The sequence below is a fragment of the Pistacia vera genome, unplaced genomic scaffold (assembly GCF_008641045.1).
Source record: "Pistacia vera cultivar Batoury unplaced genomic scaffold, PisVer_v2 Contig728, whole genome shotgun sequence".
NCBI classification, from domain to species: Eukaryota; Viridiplantae; Streptophyta; class Magnoliopsida; order Sapindales; family Anacardiaceae; genus Pistacia; species Pistacia vera.
Window position 1 is genome coordinate 26,120 of NW_022196588.1, and position 17,833 is coordinate 43,952.

The 17,833-nt window shown below is 37.6% G+C and overlaps 1 protein-coding gene across 1 annotated transcript; it reads right to left on the reverse strand.

Annotated features, from left to right (window-relative positions):
• Positions 1-3,984: 3,984 nt before the first annotated feature.
• LOC116114912 (zinc finger BED domain-containing protein RICESLEEPER 2-like) lies at positions 3,985-5,747 on the reverse strand. The gene is made up of 5 exons (XM_031401040.1): positions 5,263-5,747; positions 4,831-5,172; positions 4,556-4,677; positions 4,122-4,444; positions 3,985-4,026 (listed from the first exon to the last, which is right to left on the reverse strand). Exons 1-5 carry the CDS (start codon positions 5,745-5,747, stop codon positions 3,985-3,987), a joined length of 1,314 nt encoding a protein of 437 aa, XP_031256900.1.
• Positions 5,748-17,833: the final 12,086 nt, after the last annotated feature.

Genomic DNA, 17,833 nt, shown 5'->3' on the forward strand with positions numbered 1-17,833 from the left:
AGTATGAAGAGTTATATTTGCTTATTCTAAATATATTCATTATCTTTAGATTGCGAATGTTTTATTCTTCGTTCTGATTAACATGTTGATTCATGAAATGAATTTCTACAATCATACATATAATGATAAACAAGAGTTTTATTATTATTACATATACAACATCCTTTATTTTCTACAATTTTTTGTTGTAATCGTCGGAAACTTTCCCCAACTTATCATCACACTTGCATGCATAGACCTCCCCACTTCCGATATCATTGCTTTATAACGCAGAGCAATGGCCCAGAAGATTGATTTCATCATTTGTGGGTGTCTAAAACTTGAAAAAACCCACAACTTCTTTCCATGCAAAAGAAATACAGCCTATTTGGATTATCCTGGCTCTCTGAAATTCGAATATCGGCTCTATATCCACATCTGCAGCTTCGGCTCTACAACTTGATCTGATCACCATTAATACGTGTTGCACATTTTCCACCAAACATCTTCTTTAGCGTGTGTTGATCCTTCCCTTACAACCTTGATCTGTGCATTAAAATTCACTTTCCTGCTTTTGTTTAGTAAGCAATAGTTTGTACATTGATTCATGCATGGAGCACTATATATATAGTGTATGGTGCTTTCTCGTTTAATTTGTCTTGACAATTAGAGCTGCTAGCTGTTTAAGGGCTAGCCTTACTCTATTCTGTAGAACTAAATAGTCAACCAGTTTTTTTTCGGCTTTGCTTTGGGAGGCGGCGCTCTTTTTTTTTTTTTTTTTTTTTTTGGTAAAAACCTAGCGGTCCAATCGCAACTCAATCCTGCTGGATTCCGACATCGTTCAAGAGAGAAAACACCACCATTAAACTTAACGGCATCTCCACGACAAAACCCAATCATTTTCAGTGGCCGTCGTCCAGCCTTCGTCGCTGGCCATCCACCTATAGTTCATGCGACTGTCAGACTTCTTTCTTGATTCCGGCGAGTTCCGAAGCTGATGGAACTCCCTAACACCACCATCAGATTCGCCAACACCTATACATAAAAAGCCCCATGATTCCAAACTTTGATTGGCCGTCGATCATCGCTGCTGCCACCATCACCAGTCTCTTCGCGCGACATGAGTGTTTTGGACAAATTTCAAACCTTAAGGGAGTATTATAGGGTGTTTTTGATGAATTTCAAACATTTAGGGACTAACAATAATTTTACAGAATACGGTCCAACCAATCGATCAAACCAATCAAACCGAAAATCGGATCCTTGAACGGGTCATACTCCGGTCCAATTTTCGGAACATTGCCTCGAACCCCCTTTAATGTTGGAATTAAACTGACAAGTCTTTAGGCAAGAGAATCGTTCACACCTAGTTTGCTCAGCATTTTAGCAATTAAAGCTAACTATTAAGGCAAATTTTGTGAAAAAGTCCATACACCTTATATATGTGTGTGTGTGTTTTGGTCGAACGGGAGTGTTTGAGTCAATTTGCGCGCACTTCAATTAATTTTCTGAGATTTAAAGTTAACGAATCGGTAAACCTCCAGTAGTCACCCCTATTAGCAGTTAAGATAAATTAAACTCAAGTCACCCCTATTAGCAGTTAAGATAAATTAAACTCAAGGATTCTTGTGTGTATTACTCAAGAGGTCTTGAGTTTAATTCATCTTGACTGCTAATAAGGGTGACCATTGAGCTAACCAAGAGATATTGAGTTTAAACTCAAGAGGTCTTGAGTTTAGTTCCTTTTGAGTAATACATACAAGAGTCTTTGTTAACAACTCGACCACTCAATGGTGGTTAACCCTTTTATATGTCATGCTTTTGAAAAAAAAAAAAAAGACTAATTCAAATAATAATGTTATGTGCACATATTTCTTTTACAACCCCCGACGTGGTAGCTCATTATTGGTTAGCTCGTTAATAGACATACGAGATCTATTTTGTTAACTGCCACGTTAAGGATTGTAAGATTAGATTGTGGACCAAACATTACTCCTGACTCAAAATAACAAACGTCAAACAATCATTTGCACGTATTTTGAAGCAAACTCAAGGCTGTTATCATTATTACAAAATAGAATAGCTAACTAACTTCTAAATATATTAATTTAATAATGTAACAAACACAATTATTGTAATCTAACTTTTTGTAGTTCGAAGGGCATTTTAGTTATTATATTAGCCAAAGAATTGTTTTTTTTTTTAATGTCAATTTTAACGGTTGAAACTAACGGCAAGGGAGGTACTGTGTGTTAGGGCCAAAAATTATCTTGAGCCTGACGAGACCCAATAACAAAATAAACATGTCACGACCCAATGCCTCAGCCCAATCCCAATTGGGCCTACGCTTAAAATCACCTTTTGAACTACCCACTCTATGAGTTGGGTTATCCTATAAGTTAAGCTAAACTGAGTTTCAGCCCATTAACCTGCAATAGTCCATAAACAGGAAATCAGAATCTCATTCTATTTCCTCTTCTACTAAGATTCTAAATGTTACTCAAACTATTAAACTTAACCTGATAAAGTCAAGAAATCATATTTCTTTCCTGATAATAGGGATTATCTCCCAAAATAGGACTTAGTGTCCTACTAGGATTCCAACCCCTTGGGTTCACTATATAAACAAAGGTCTGCCCTCTCATAAAGAGGAATCTCCCATAGTCAATCTACACTACTCAAAACCATCTATTTGCTTCTAAAGTTCTTGCTCCCAAGAACCTGACGCCTTCGCCGTAGTCCTAGCTTCCGACAAGACTCCTGGTAATTCTTCATTACCTTAATTCTTATCAAATAATCTCTTTCAGCCTTGCTGACTTGAGCGTCAGAGTGCCTAGGCAAACACCACCCCGATGTTTTCCGGAAGCTTACGCTTGTCCTTTCATGTGTACAGGTGCAGCAGATTGTTAGTGGCATTAACCTCACGGGATCAGACCCTATTTTCATAATGGTAGATATTTTGCATCTACACTGTGTAATATGCCATTTGTTTGGACCTAGTAGAATTTTAGAAAGTTGAAGGGAGGTAATTGGTTTTACTCTTAATTAATTTTGGGTGTTAAAGATTAAGAATATGTTGTTAGAATTTAATAATTAATTATTTTATTACATGATATTGGCATATTGCATTGCTTCTTGAAATTTGAAACTATTACGTTATTTAATGAAAGCAGTTTGACATAAATCTCAATATTAACGGGTGCGTTTGTTTTGTTATTTTGGATAAGATTTTGGAAATAATATTGTGTAGTTGAATAGGGGAGTATTACAAGGTAAAATTTAAAAATTTATAAAAAAAACCCCCTAGGTTTGCTAATTTAATAAACACCCCAATATATAAAAATATTGTAAAATGACAAAAACACCCCCACCACCCGCAGTGCCAGATTTCGGCCATCACCACTGAAATTTGGCTGGAAAGTTGCGTAACGACACATATTGGTCGGATCTGGTGGGTATGGCATTGATATGGCATTTTCCGGCCAAATCCACCACGGATCTGGCTAAAAAAGGCCAGATATATGGCCAGATGTGGCCTTCGACGACTGAAAAAGGCCAAAGAAGTCCATCTTTGGCCATCAGCGATGGCCATATGTAGGGGTGTAAACGAGCCGAGTCGAACCGAGTATCACCCTAAACGAGTCTAGCTCGGTTAAACATTAGACGAGTTCGAGTCGGCCGAGTCAGGAAAATTCAGCTCATGACTCAGCTCATTTATAAACGAGCCGGCTCGTGACTCGGCTCGTTTAACACGAGCTCGAATTGGCTCGATTATGACTCGATTACGGCTCGTCTGGCCCTTTTTTAATATAACCTATCATCTTGTTTTACACAAATCAGATCCAATTTTTAATAAATTTGCATCTAAATCAACAAAAATCACATCCAAATCAACATAAACAATGTATTACACAACAAATTATATAATCCAAGACAAAAAAAAGAAAAAAAAACCACAAATGTCCATCAAAATACATCGAAATTATCATCAAAACAGCATAGAACTCAAACTTCCGGAAGTTGAATCTCCACTGGTTCCTTCTGTATCTGAAATTTAAAACAAAAAAAAAGGTAATATCAATGTTCGAATGAAATAAGAGTAATTGTAGAATAAAATAATAAATATATTATTAAAAATGTACCGTGATTCCTTTTTTCACTCCATTTAAAATGCGACACCAATCAGCTCCACATAGCAACATTTCCACTGTTTCGGGAGACAACGAAGATCGATATGTGTCAATAACTCTACTACCGACACTGAAAGTAGCCTCTGAAGCCACCGTAGTGATGGGAATAACTAGTATATCACGAGCCATCCTAGACAAGATAGGGTACTTTAAAGCATTCGCCTTCCACCAATCCAAAGCATCAAAATTTTCCGAATCACCTTGACACTTATAACATGTCTTGCTTAGGTAAATATCCAACTGAGATTTATTTGGTTCAATAGTTTCAAACTCATCTAGAAAATCATCAAATTCCCAATCATCAGCTTATCCCATAGACCCCTCGGGAATTACTTCAAGTCCAACCCTTTCAATTGTACCTCTGCGGACTACACTAGATGACTAACAATCATTAGCATATTCCCCATATACCTCATACAAAGTATCCCAAACAGTTGTAGCATTTGCCCGTGCCTCAACGTCAGAATACATCTTAGGGAAAGAAAACTCAATCACCCTAATTTTGTACCTAGGGTCCAATATAGCTGCAACAGCCATCAACAAATTACATTGCCCCTAGTACTTATCACACTTCTCTTTCATTTTTCTCACCATCTATCTAATAAATTCATCTTCACTTTCACTTTTTTAATCCAACAAAATTTTGATCCTACATACTTGCCTTAGAAGTACATTTGATGTTGGATAATTACTCCCTGAGATGATATTGGTCATTGTACTAAAAACCCTTAGAATCTCACAGACTTTCTCTACTTTCACCCAATCTTCTTTATCTGGACAATGTTTGTAACCCTTATCCCTTTCTTTGTATCTTGGAAATACTTCTTTAAACTTAATTGCAATTTCCAACATGTCATAAGTTGAATTCCACCTTGTTTTACAATCAAGGATAAGTTTTCGACACGGCAAACGCAATTGTTGCACAATCTCTGCAAAAACCTTCAGCCTACCCTCTGAACCATTAATGTATACCACACTCTCATGGATCTTGTCGATGATTCTCCTAATCTATGAAAGACCATCTTGCACCATCAAGTTTAAGATGTGTGCACAACATCTGACATGAAACATTTTACCCCCACAACTCAACTACCTTGTTATTGTAAAATTTTGCTTCAATGCCCTAATTGCCACATCATTACTACTAGCATTGTCCACTGATATCGTTTGGACCTTGTCTTCAATCTCCCATTCTGCCAAATATTTGTAAATTGCATCAGCAATCTGCACACCACCTTTTGGAGTAGGTAAACGAAAAAAGTTAAAAACCCATTTGTTCAACTTCCAATTATCATCTATCCAATGCCCTGTCAAAACCATATACTCCAACTTTTGGTTGTCAGAATTCCACAAATCTATGGTCAAACTAATCCTCCTTACACCTTTTAGCAATGTCTTCAACTTTTGTTTCTCCATTTCATACACCTTCGCATAATCATTTTTACATGTATTGCGTGAAACCCTTGACCATCCTGGAATCCCATATTTCAACATATTGTTCAAACGCTCCTCTTCCACAATGGTAAATGGGTGCTCATGCATAAGCACCCATTGTGCAATCAATTCCCTCATCACCATCATGTCGAACTTATCGGTAAGAGCAGGAAGGATAGATGTTCCCCCACTAGAATCAGTAGGGGGAAACTTAATATGTTGTTGTCTACGTGAAGCGGCTCGCTTCACACACCTTTGTAAATGTCTTCCAAAAGGTGTAGTGCTTCCGGATGCATGAATTTAAAGCTTGTATTTACAATGGATACACTCTACTTTCTTCTCACCACTAGGAAGGACCACCTATTTGTATTCAGCCCATACTGTAGATGTCTTGGTTCTCTTTCTCCTTTGAAAGAGATTAACATTTGCATCCTCATTCGGCGAGCAAGAAACATTTGGTTGCATATTCATTGTTTCATCCAATGTCGGGTGGCTGTTGGATGCCATACCTGTAAAAAACAAATAAAACTTGTAAATGGTCCTGCCTAACACAATTTATTAACCACAAAAACAAGCAGGGGTGACTGAATAAAAAGCATTAGCACAAGCAACTAAATGGCAGCAAAAACAGGGGCAGCAACAAATAAGAAAAAATCAACAGCAAAAACAGGGGCAACAACAAATCAGCCTAGCCAACACAAACAGCAAAAGTAGGGGCAGCAAAAAACCCAGCCAACACAAACAGGGGCAACAAAAAACTCAGCCAACACAAAAAGGGGCAGCTAACCGTAGACACAGCAGGAATGCAGGATGATAAATGCACAAGGCTCATACAAAAAACCATAAATTTCCAATAAGAATCAACTCAAATGCATTATTGAACCGCAAAAATGGTGTTACATTCAGCAAGAAACAACGAAACATATGTCATATAATATTTATTCAGAAAACATAAATGTGCACATTTATAATTCACAGTGGATGAACCTGTTATCTATTGCGGTCTCTCAGCCATCAGCATGCTTCAATTTAGTTAATTAATAATCCAACCAATATGTCTCACATGCTATGATTAAATTAAAAGTAGCTTTAAAGAGATTTTGCCACAACTTTGTTGCTGTAGGAAAGAGAAGAAATAATTTCTTACTAGAGAAAATTTTAAGAGTAATTATTTCTCACAGAAAGATGGCTGCCTAAATCTCTTCCAATCTAATTTTCACTTATTTGTAGGAAGGTAATAGTCCACCTCGAAAATAAACATGAGACTAAAAGAAATGTTTCTCTATGTGCATAACCCACATGTCAAGAATCTCCTCTAGTTTTACTCGCACAAATGTGAAATGCGTGAACTCTTACAAGTGTGTGTCATCAACAAGGTAAAAAGCACAACATGCTGGAAAACAAAGGCAGACCATAATTTACTGAAGAAGCCACTGTATGTACAAAAACAAGCAACAAAGTTGTACTGCTATTGAAGAGGTTCTCTACTGAATCTTCCTGCACCTAGACGCTGGAACTACAACATGCAAACCACTATTGAAAAGGAAACTATTTGTTACATAAGTATTTACAGATACGACCATAGTAACATACCACCATGCACAAAACCCAGTAAAACAAAAAAGTGAGACATTGAACTGATCCTTTTCCATTCAGGGATACTTGCCAAAAGAACCTATACTTTTGGTACTAAAAAGCGGGCAAGGGTAAAGTATTGAGATAAAAAAAACAAACATGTAAAAGCAGGCAGAAAGAGTTGAAGGGGTCTCCAAATGATGAAAAGGGAAAGCCAAAGGCAACAGCTGAACAAGATCTACAGCTATAACCATCATTCATTATTCAGCTGTGGATCACACCAAAAATAATTTTACAGTTGTTGTCCATTCCTTAAACCAAATCAAAACAATTTTCTAAACATCTCTGCACTAACCCAACTACAAATAACCAAACAGAACTATAATAATCCAAAAAAGAAACCCAACTACAAATGAAGGAACGAACCTGTTGCTGTCAAGATACATAACTCCTCACAAATTCTTCGCAAAAATCAGTGTCGTCGGTGATGAACAAGGCAACAAGAAGTGGTGGTTATCAGTGATTTGGTAGTTCTCGTGTTTGTGGGTGCCTTGGTGTGATAATCAGGAAATTATGTTTTGGGTTTCTTGTTTTAGGGTTCTTGATTTGGTGAGAATGAATTTACATGATTTGATTTTGGGTTAATTGGGGTCATTTGGTTAAGGGTTTATTTGTGATTTTTTAAACCTTTTAATCTTTTACATGTGAAATTACAAAAAAAAACCAAAAACTTTTATTTATGCGCAGAAAAATCCTAAACGAGCCACTATTGGCTTGCGAGTCAAATCGAGCTGAGTCGAGGTAGACTCGAACTCGGCTCGGTAACTTACTCAAGTCAAATTCGAGCCGGCTCGGCTCGATTATAATCGAGCCGAGTTGAGTATTTAACAAGTTGAGCCGAGCCGGCTCGCATATGATGGCCAAAGATATGGTCGTTGTTGTTGGTCAACGATGGCCATTTCTTTGGCCATCACTGGCGGCTAGTTTGGCTTTTTCCGACCAGATCCACTGTGGATCTCGTCGAAAAAGACCAAATCGGTGAATTACCAGTCAGTTCTGGTCGGTAATTCACCGTTGTGGCAGATTCCAGCTACCATCGATGGTGGTTACTGGAATCTGGCAAGTATGGGTCGGTGGGGGTGTTTTTATTAATTTTTAAACTTTTTTTCTAGGGGTATTTAATGAAATTAATAAACTTAAAGGGTCTAAAAATAATTAAAAAATACAATAATATTTCTCAAATAATGTGCCAAACAATATTTGGGGGATAGGATTGGGAATATAGATAGAAATAGGGAACCAAACGCACCGTTAATGTTGATGTTGTTTATGGTTAATTTGTAAATAATAAAAAATCTTACTGATTTTATTTTGTTGTTTTTTGAATTAGTCAATTATTGGGGGCCCAACTAAATAACAGCCTTTTATCTGACAAGTTACCTAACTTGGCCCAATTTCTAAGTTTGAATACAAAATAATTTAAATGCATTATACCACCCCCCCCCGGCCCCCCCACCCCCCAACACCAACAAAAAAAAAAAAAAAAAACACTTTACTTTTGTAAACACTAAAATTTACAACTGAATTGAAGATAGGATCTTATGGAGCAAGCCCCTAACAACCTTGATGGAAATGCGAGGGGTACTCCTGCGGGTAAGAGGGAGGTCTAGCAATGCAGGGGAGTCGAAGTAGACGATGGGCTTGATAATGCGAGAGTTGGAGCTTAAATGTAATATTCTTTCTGGCTAATAGTGCTTTGGAAAAATATAAGTAAAACTCACTAACATGTTATAGAAAATATATATGTATATAAGAACGTAATAGTGGGCCCAAAATAAATTTGACTTTATATACAAATCTCTACATCAAGTAATAAAGTCACAAAAATAAGTACAAAGTAATCTCAGACAGTGGTGCCATTCTCCACTGCTACTTGACATTCCTCTCGACCCCATCTCATCTATTCCCTGTAAAAATAGTGAAATCAACAAAGTGAGCACTAATTGCTCAATAAGCAAAACCCACAATACTTCTATTCTTTCTCCGTTACTCAGATCTTGGATTTTCTTTCCTTACACCAAACTTCTCAATTCTTCTCTGCCCTTTCTAAGATTTTAGTTTCTCACTTACCGATATGTAAGCACAAATAGGGAAACTAACTCGGGATAGTAGAAATGGCATGATGCATATGCCCAATTGCATAAACTTTTTCTATATAATGTATTTTCTTTTCTGCTTTCTTTCTTTTTCTGCGTTTCTTTCTTTTATGTTTCTCTTCTTTCTTTTATGTTTCTATTCTTTCTTTTCTGTTTCTCTTCTTTCTTTTCTGTTTTTCTTGCTTTTCTATTCTTTCTTTCTTTTCTATTATTTTCTTTCTATTCTATTATATTCTTTCTTTGCCGATCGGACTTGGTTGAGGCATGGATTCGGAACCTTGGTCATGAGTGGGTACAATCCTCATCTACATGCACTTCTAACAGACTATACAAATTCTTCTTTCTTATTCTGAGGCCTCTCACTACAGGCGGCATGCATGTAGATATGCTCTGCTGGGTACAATCCTCATTCACATGCACTTCTAACAACAAATAATACAAGAACCAGATGGCACAATAAGATTAAAATTTAGAGAAACACCCTTAGACCAAAATCAACCCATAGTCACTAACAAAAATAATCAAAACCCTAGGATTGAAGAAATTACTACACCTAGCCCTCCGTCAACAACTTCAATAAGTAAATTAGTAGGAGTAAATTATTCCCCTCCTGTACCAAAACCAGCGTATGAAAACACATCAAGTCCACCTAGTTCACCAACACAATCAGAAGTATTAGGAACTTATAGTCAAATAAACACAATAACAAAACCCTTTGAAATTAACAAAGAATTATTAAAACAAGAATTCCTACAAAATTATAATAAAGAAAAAAGATAAATATTCTTTACAAAATTTAATCTCGAAGAACAAAATACCCTTAGATCTGAATGGTACAATACACAAGAAAAATTAAAACAAAATATTTATTTCTTTAATTGGTTAGAAAATAGAAAATGTTATCAAGATTTAAGTGAAAAGAAAACTATTTTTGTAACCACTAATGCGACAAAAAATTGGCAAACGACAACAAATAAAACTATTACATCTGTCCATCCACCTTTAGAAGAAATTAAAATAGAACATCAACAAGCAGAAATAATAGCATCACCATTTAAAAAAATTAATAGAATAGATGATGATAAAAAACCACCAACTTTACGAGACATCAAAAATATTCAACATCAAAACAATTACTCTAATCAACAGTACATCCACCTGTAACCCCCATTCGAGGTACGTAGCTAATTTTTCGTATTTTACTTTTTTGAATTGGAATTTGTTAATTGGTTTGGTTGGCCCTTGTTGAATGGATGTATTGGTTTGTGTAGTGGTTGCCCAAATTGTAAACTTGTGTGAAATTTTGGGGTTATAGTCTTCGCCAGGCGAAAAAAATCTTTGCCGCGGCGATGAGGTACTGCAACCCATGGTGTAGTTCTGTGATGTTTCGCCGGGCGAAGAAATAGTCTTCGCCGTAGCGAAGAGCCAACAAAAATTATAATGAAGTTTCTAGAGAATTCTTCCTTTGGGGCCAATGACCATTCTACCCCTAATTAGCAGGAAAGTGGGGAGTGAAATGCAAGGAAAGTGCATGAAGATAGTTAAATGGGGTGCATTTGTAAAGAATTAAAAAGGGAAAGGTGGAACTCTTAAGAAAGAGTAAGGTAAAATGGGAAAGAGTGGGAAAATATGAGATATTAAGGTTTAACTTTAGAAACCCTTTCATTCATCCTCCTTCCACCGCCTCTTCCATTCTCCATTTCCTCTCAATTTTTCCTTCAAGCTTTCAGGATTTTGAGGGTTTTTAGTTAGATCTTGGTAGAGAGATCTAAGGCATCCTAAGGTAAGATTCCTTGCTCTAGATGTGAAATTCCCTATAAAGTGATGAGATCTTAATGTGTTATTGTTTTAAGGTGTAGAGAAAGGACATCTACCAAAGGAAAAGAGAAGTGTTAGTGGAATCACATCATCCAACAGGTAAGTAAATCCCAACCCAAGTTAATTTGAGAATTCTCTTGAGTAGATTTAGTAGAAAGTATGTATGCATGTATATAAGTTAGAGTAGATGCCCTAGAACCAATCATTATTGTAGAATTGACTCTTTGTTATAATGTTACTTATCAATAAAAGGCATTTTTCTATATCCGTAAATCATTATTATTGCAATAGTATTGATATTGTTCTTAGAATGTAGAACCGTGACGAGGGTATCAAGTTTCAAATCTTGATAGTGAGAACCCCATGAGCACATATTGTGCCATTCTAGAAACGTCTGTAGCCCCAATAATTCTGAAGTAAGCACAGATAATACGGTAGAGCACATAGTGTTTAACGACCCTGTTAAAAGACAGTGTAGATCTCACTTGTCAAGGTTGTTTGGTGACAACCTGGTGCACACATGGGTGCTTGCTGTGGCGATTACACCGCAGCAAGTTCACAAGACTGACCCACAGAGTATCCATATTGATGGATACCCCAGTGTCTATGGAACAAATCGGTGCATGTGACCTTAGACTTGAGATCACCGGAGCACCTTGTGCCCCGATTGGTGCAGTTTGATACTACCTAACGCAGTCTATTTAGAGCTGTCAATACAGTGGTGATGGCTGCATCGGGAGTAGTATCAAGACTATGGTGGATTGACAAAGAATTCATCACTTCCAGTACGGGAGAAGTTATCTCACGGCGCAATTCAGTATATGACGATGACACTAAAATGTGGCCACAGTGGGATTGAGTTGTTGCTCTACCGGATTATAATACAGGTCTGGTCCAGAACTGAATACATAATATCGAGAGTAATCGCAGTTGACACTATTTCTATGCCTTTGTCTTGTAGAGATAACGGATGTGAAAGGATCGAATTGTACGGTAACCATATCGTTGACAGGTAGCTACTTTGTGAATCCGAATCTATTGGATGGCCATAATGCCTTGCAGGTCCAATCTTGGTCTGTGTATAAGTGAGATGATTAATTGGTGTTAATCACGATACTATACACTCCGGTATGATGGACCTATGGTCACACACATAGAAGATAATTTAAGACTCAGGAAGAAAGAAGGGCGTTTTCATCTTTTGGGGCGAAAGGGTATTTTTGGTATTTCACAGTGTAATTAAATTTGCTGAGGGTGTGCCTTTATTTAATTTGTTGAAAATTAAATAAGTGAAATTCCAATTAAATATGTGTTCGCATATATTTGAATAAATATTATTATTGCTAAATGTATATATATTAATTTATTTTTATTGAGATAATGATGAATTAAATTAATATATAATTGGGGTGTTTAGTAAATTGGGGGTGTTTGGGTTGGAGCCCAAGCCCATTCCATTGGGATAGGGCAATTAAAATAACATTAAAAAAAAAGTTTTAGTTGAAAACGAAAGTGTTTTTATTTTTCATTCTTCTTGAAAAGAGAAAACCTCTAGCCCCAAATTCTCTCCCACGCCAGTTTTGGTTTTTACCAAAATCAAATACCTTTTGTTTTCTTCTTGATTTCTTAAGGCCAAGAGGATCTACAAATCCCTCATTGGTTCTTGTTGATTGTCTATATGTGGACCTCTACTGTCGTCCTACATTGGATCTAGCAAACACGTTCAGAGACATATTGGTGGAGCCTCCAAACGGGGTATGGTTTCTTAAACCTTGATGATTTTTCTGCAGATTTGATTATTTTATATAAACTATGATTTTGTACCCGGATCTTGTTCTAAGGAACGACCATAGAGTTTATGTTTTTGGTTTTCCGCTGCGTAACTGGGTCATTTACTAACATGTTATCGAGCCTCAGGTATCAAATTTTATAGTTTTTGTATGATTTATAACATGTATTTGGTTGATAACATATTGTTTTTGAAAATCTGCAAAATCTATTTGATGGATGATGTCATGATAACTGGTTTAATATGTTTAATGAATGATATTTGGTGGTTAATATCCGTGTGAATGTGGGATGTATGTGCAGTTGATTTGATTGGATTCGTGTTTATACACAAAGCTGCAAAATGCGACTATACGAATTGGGTTTCCAGGTAAAGCTCACCGTGGTGAAGTGCCTCTGGAATTTCTCGCCGTGGCGAAGATAAAACCTTCGCCCCAGCGACGTCTATACGCTCCCGCCGCGGCAAGTCTGTAGCCTTTTCATTCTGTATTTTCGCAAAAGGACTATCTGCAGTTCTAATAACTGTAAGCCATGTACATTCTGCACATTTAAGAGAGTAATTAATATATAACCCACCAATTCAAATTGAATTTTGAAATGTATGCTTTGTACTTGTTGTATATTGCATGGTGCCCGGTACATGAGCCTTAGACCTAGGGTGAATGTTTTAAAATTATTTTTGGGTATGTATGGTTGTATATTTTAAATAGGGCCTCGTGTCCTGCTTCTCTCTCCTCCTTTTGATGTACATTCTTTTCTCATCTCATTCCCCTCAATGTAAATCGAGGTTTCTAAATTGTTGATGTAAAATTAGTTTAATTTTAATTTATTGTAAATTTAGAATGATGTTTTTGAATGTACTTGGAGTCGGAGCAAAGGACGAGGCAACCATACTTGAAGACTCAGATATTTATTTAGGACCCCTAATGACCCACCGATTCCTCTAGGCTCGAGGAGATCGGTTTTTAGTTAGGTCATGTACCGCACATTTAATATTTTGCTTAGAATGCATGCTAAGGTTGAATGTGAATAACATGCCAAACAAGTCATTCTAACAAAGATATATCTGATGAGACAGTAAATATCAACCCTCAATTAAAGTATATTAGTCACGTGTGCCTTCCATCACCATGGTTTTAATCAAACCACTGTTCGTCGAAACCTTGTTTGCCAAAGCGGGGTACACTCTACTAGTGGGAGGTTAAAATTCATTGGAGTTTTCCTTATGGTGATGGGTCGACTTAATGACGGTTTTGCTTGTTCGCCAAAGCGAAGGTTGATAAACGCGTCATAGGCATATGTAGAGCAGTACACATATTAGTTGTACGTGGTGACATGTATTGTCCCCTCTACTGTACTGAGAATCACACTTGAGGACAATGGTTGGAGCCATTGAATTGTATATTGGCTTGTTGGCTTTTTCACATTTGAGGTTGATAGTAGGAGCTATCAACTGGTGTGGATTAAGTTTGTGCCTACCTAATCAACTCATTTTGGCTTGTTCGCCAAAGCGAAGGTTTGAAATGGGTAGGATGGGATCTCGGTCCACTAGGAAAGTCAACTGGCTTTCCCCGTTAATAGTGAGGCTATTGACTGAGTAAAATAGTGGGAGCATCGTTAAATAAAAGACCATTTTAATAATAATGACTTTATAATAACTTTATCTTTTCTGCAATTGTAGATTCAAAAAAATGAGCATTATGAACCTGCGCCCGTAATCGAGAAGAAAATAGGTTGGATGTCCAATTTCTCAGATTGGCATCGTAATCTTTGAATTATACTCAAGTCAGAAAAAATTGTAATCCTGAAAAGCCATACATGGCTGAGCCTGATCTTGATGCCACTCAAGAAGAAAAGGATACTTATCAAACGTCCTGATGATGCGATGGCGTTCAATGCTTGATCTTAGCATCGATACCACCTATGCTGCAAAAACAGCATGAGAATATGACGCTTCTTCTCCATTATTCTACACCTCAAGGAGCTGTACGAAACAAATGCTCGACATTAGAGGTACAAGGTGTCGAAAGCACTGTTTGGGAGTCGTCTGACTGAGGGTGCCCAAGTTGGTCCTCGTGTGCTCAGATGATCGAGCACATTGAGAGCTTGAGACTTTGGGATGGGGCTTGATGCAGAATTCAGAAGGATTTAATTCTGCAACCTTGCCTGACCTTATGCTCCGTTCATAATGATTTTCATATGAAAACATGAGAAAACCCTATCAAACTTTTGGACATGCTGGGACTGCGGAGCAAGACTTGAAAAAGTCCAAGCCTGTTTTATTTTTGATGCCAGTAAAAGTAGGGTAAGGTTAAGGCCAAGGCCAAACCCAAACCCAAGCCTAAAGGACAAGTTGCTCTTGTTCTTGAGAGTGCATAGGAAAAGGTAGGTAGTTTGCTTCTTTGTGGCAAGCCTGGCCACTGAGGAAACTGTAAGGCTTCCCGCAAGCAAGAAGAAGTTGAGCCTACGACTTCAGGTATTTTCATGATTGAGTAACTTCTCTCCCTCTCAACATCTTGGGCATGACATAAGATGGTACTCACATTTGTACTGATGTGTAGACTAAGGCAGAGTAGATGCTCACCAAGGAAAGGTGGACCTACAAGTTGGAAATAGCACATGTGGCTGCATTAGCTGTAGGGACTTATGTTTATCTTTCCCACGGGCTTATTGTTGGAACTGCATAACTGTTATTACGTACCTTCTTTTCTAGAAATATTATTTCAGTATCCTTTTGGATAATATGGGGTATCATTTTGAGATATCTAATGTTTGTTGTCCTTTAGTTTGATGGTATTCTATTTGGAATTGCAAGGTTTATAATGGATTTATGTTCTTGTTAAACAATAAAGATATTCTCAACTTGAAACCAAGAAAGCAACATAGCGATCAAAACTAGACATATCTCTGGCATTATAGATTTTGTCATGTTAATAAGACCCGCATTGCAAAACTTCAAAGGGATGGAGTTTTGGCCCCTTTTGACTTCCAGTCATTTAGTTATGCGAGTCATGCCGGTTAGCAAATGACCATTCTCCTTTCACAGGACAGGGTGAGGCTACTGAACTGTTAGGCATCATCCTAGTGATGTATGTGGTCCACTAACATTGAAGCCAGACTGGATATTCGTACTTCATCACATTTACTGATGATTTCAGTAGATATTGTTGTCTACCTTATGAGACATAAATCTGAAGCCTTTGATAAATTCAAGGAATTCAGAAATGAATACAGAATAGTGGGCAAAATAGTAAAGCTCTTCGGTCAATCAGGAGGTGAATACTTAGCTTGGGTTTTCAGAGTACCTGAAGGAATGTGGGATAGTACACAACTCACCCCTCCTTAACACCCAACACAATGAAGTGTCAGAAAGGAGGACATGACCTTACTTGCCATGGTTAGTCCATGATGAGTTTTAGTGATTTACTTGCATCGTCTAGGTTACGCCCTAAAGACTGCGACTCACGTTTTGAACCAGTTGCCGTTAAGTCTATATAAACTCCATATGAACTATGGATGGGCGAAGCCCAACTTGTCTTATCTAAGATTTGGGGTTGCAAAGCTTATGTTAAAAATTGACTTTGAACAAGCTGGGCCCAAAATCCTGTAAATTATGTGGGGTATCCAAAGGAGCCCAAAGATCTACTTCTACCACCCAGAAGAGCGCAAAATTTTTGTTGCTTGATCTGGTGTCTTCTTGAAAGGAAATTTTCTAAGAATATCTATGGGAGAAAAGTAGAACTCGATGAAGTTCTAGAACCACAAGATATACTAGAAAAGGACGGATGATGTGCCACATAAGGGGTTGAGCTCATGAGGAGGTACCCCCCAACTTGTGGATCAAAGTGAACCACCTCAAGTAGCACAGGAACTGCTTAGATCTGGAGAGTACGCCATGAGCCCGAGAGATATGGTTATCTCATGACTCAGCATGGTGACGTACTGGTCTACCAAGACGATGAACCCAGATCTACGAGGACACTTATCGGATCCAAATTCCGTTAAATGGCTTGAAGCCATGAAATCTGAGATGGACTCCATGTACCAGAACCAGTGTGGTCTCTGGTGGAACAACCTGAAGGGTAAAACCCATAGGTTGTAATCGTCTTCAAGAAGAAGGCTGACATGGATGGCAACATGCATACTTAAAGTACGTTGGTTGCCAAAGGTTTCAAACAAATTCATGGCATTGATTATGAGAAACCTTTTCGCCGGTTGCCATTTTAAATCCATCCGGATTATGCTTGCAATTGCTGCATATCATGACTAGAGATTTGGCAAATGGATGTCAAAACTGCTTTCCTGAATAAACCTTGAGGAGTGTGTATATGACACAACCTGATGGTTTCATTCCTTATAGTCAAGCTAATAAGTTGTGCAAGTTGCAGAGATCATTTATGGACTCAAGCAAGCTTCAAGGAGCTGGAACATTCATTTTGATGAAGCCGTAAAAGAATTCAGTTTTATCAGAATGAAGATGAGCCCTATGTTACAAGAAAGTGAGTGGGAGCGCAGTAGCATTCCTAGTGTTGTATGTCGATGACATACTTCTGATCGGGAATGATATACCGAACTTGCAGTCGGTAAAGACTTGGTTATCCAAGTGCTTCTCCATGAAAGACTTAGGGGAAGCAGCCTACATCCTTGGTATAAAGATCTATCGTGATAAATCGCGTAGGTTGCTTGGCCTAAGTCAGAGTGCATACATTGACAAAGTACTGAAAAGATTCAGTATGGAAGAATCCAAGAAGGGATTTCTTCCGATGTCACATGGTATTTATCTCTCTAAGGAATTGTGTCCTAAAACACAAGATGAGAGAGATAGGATGAAAAGGATCCCATATGCATCAACAATTGGATCCATCATGTATGCCATGCTATGTACTCGAATTG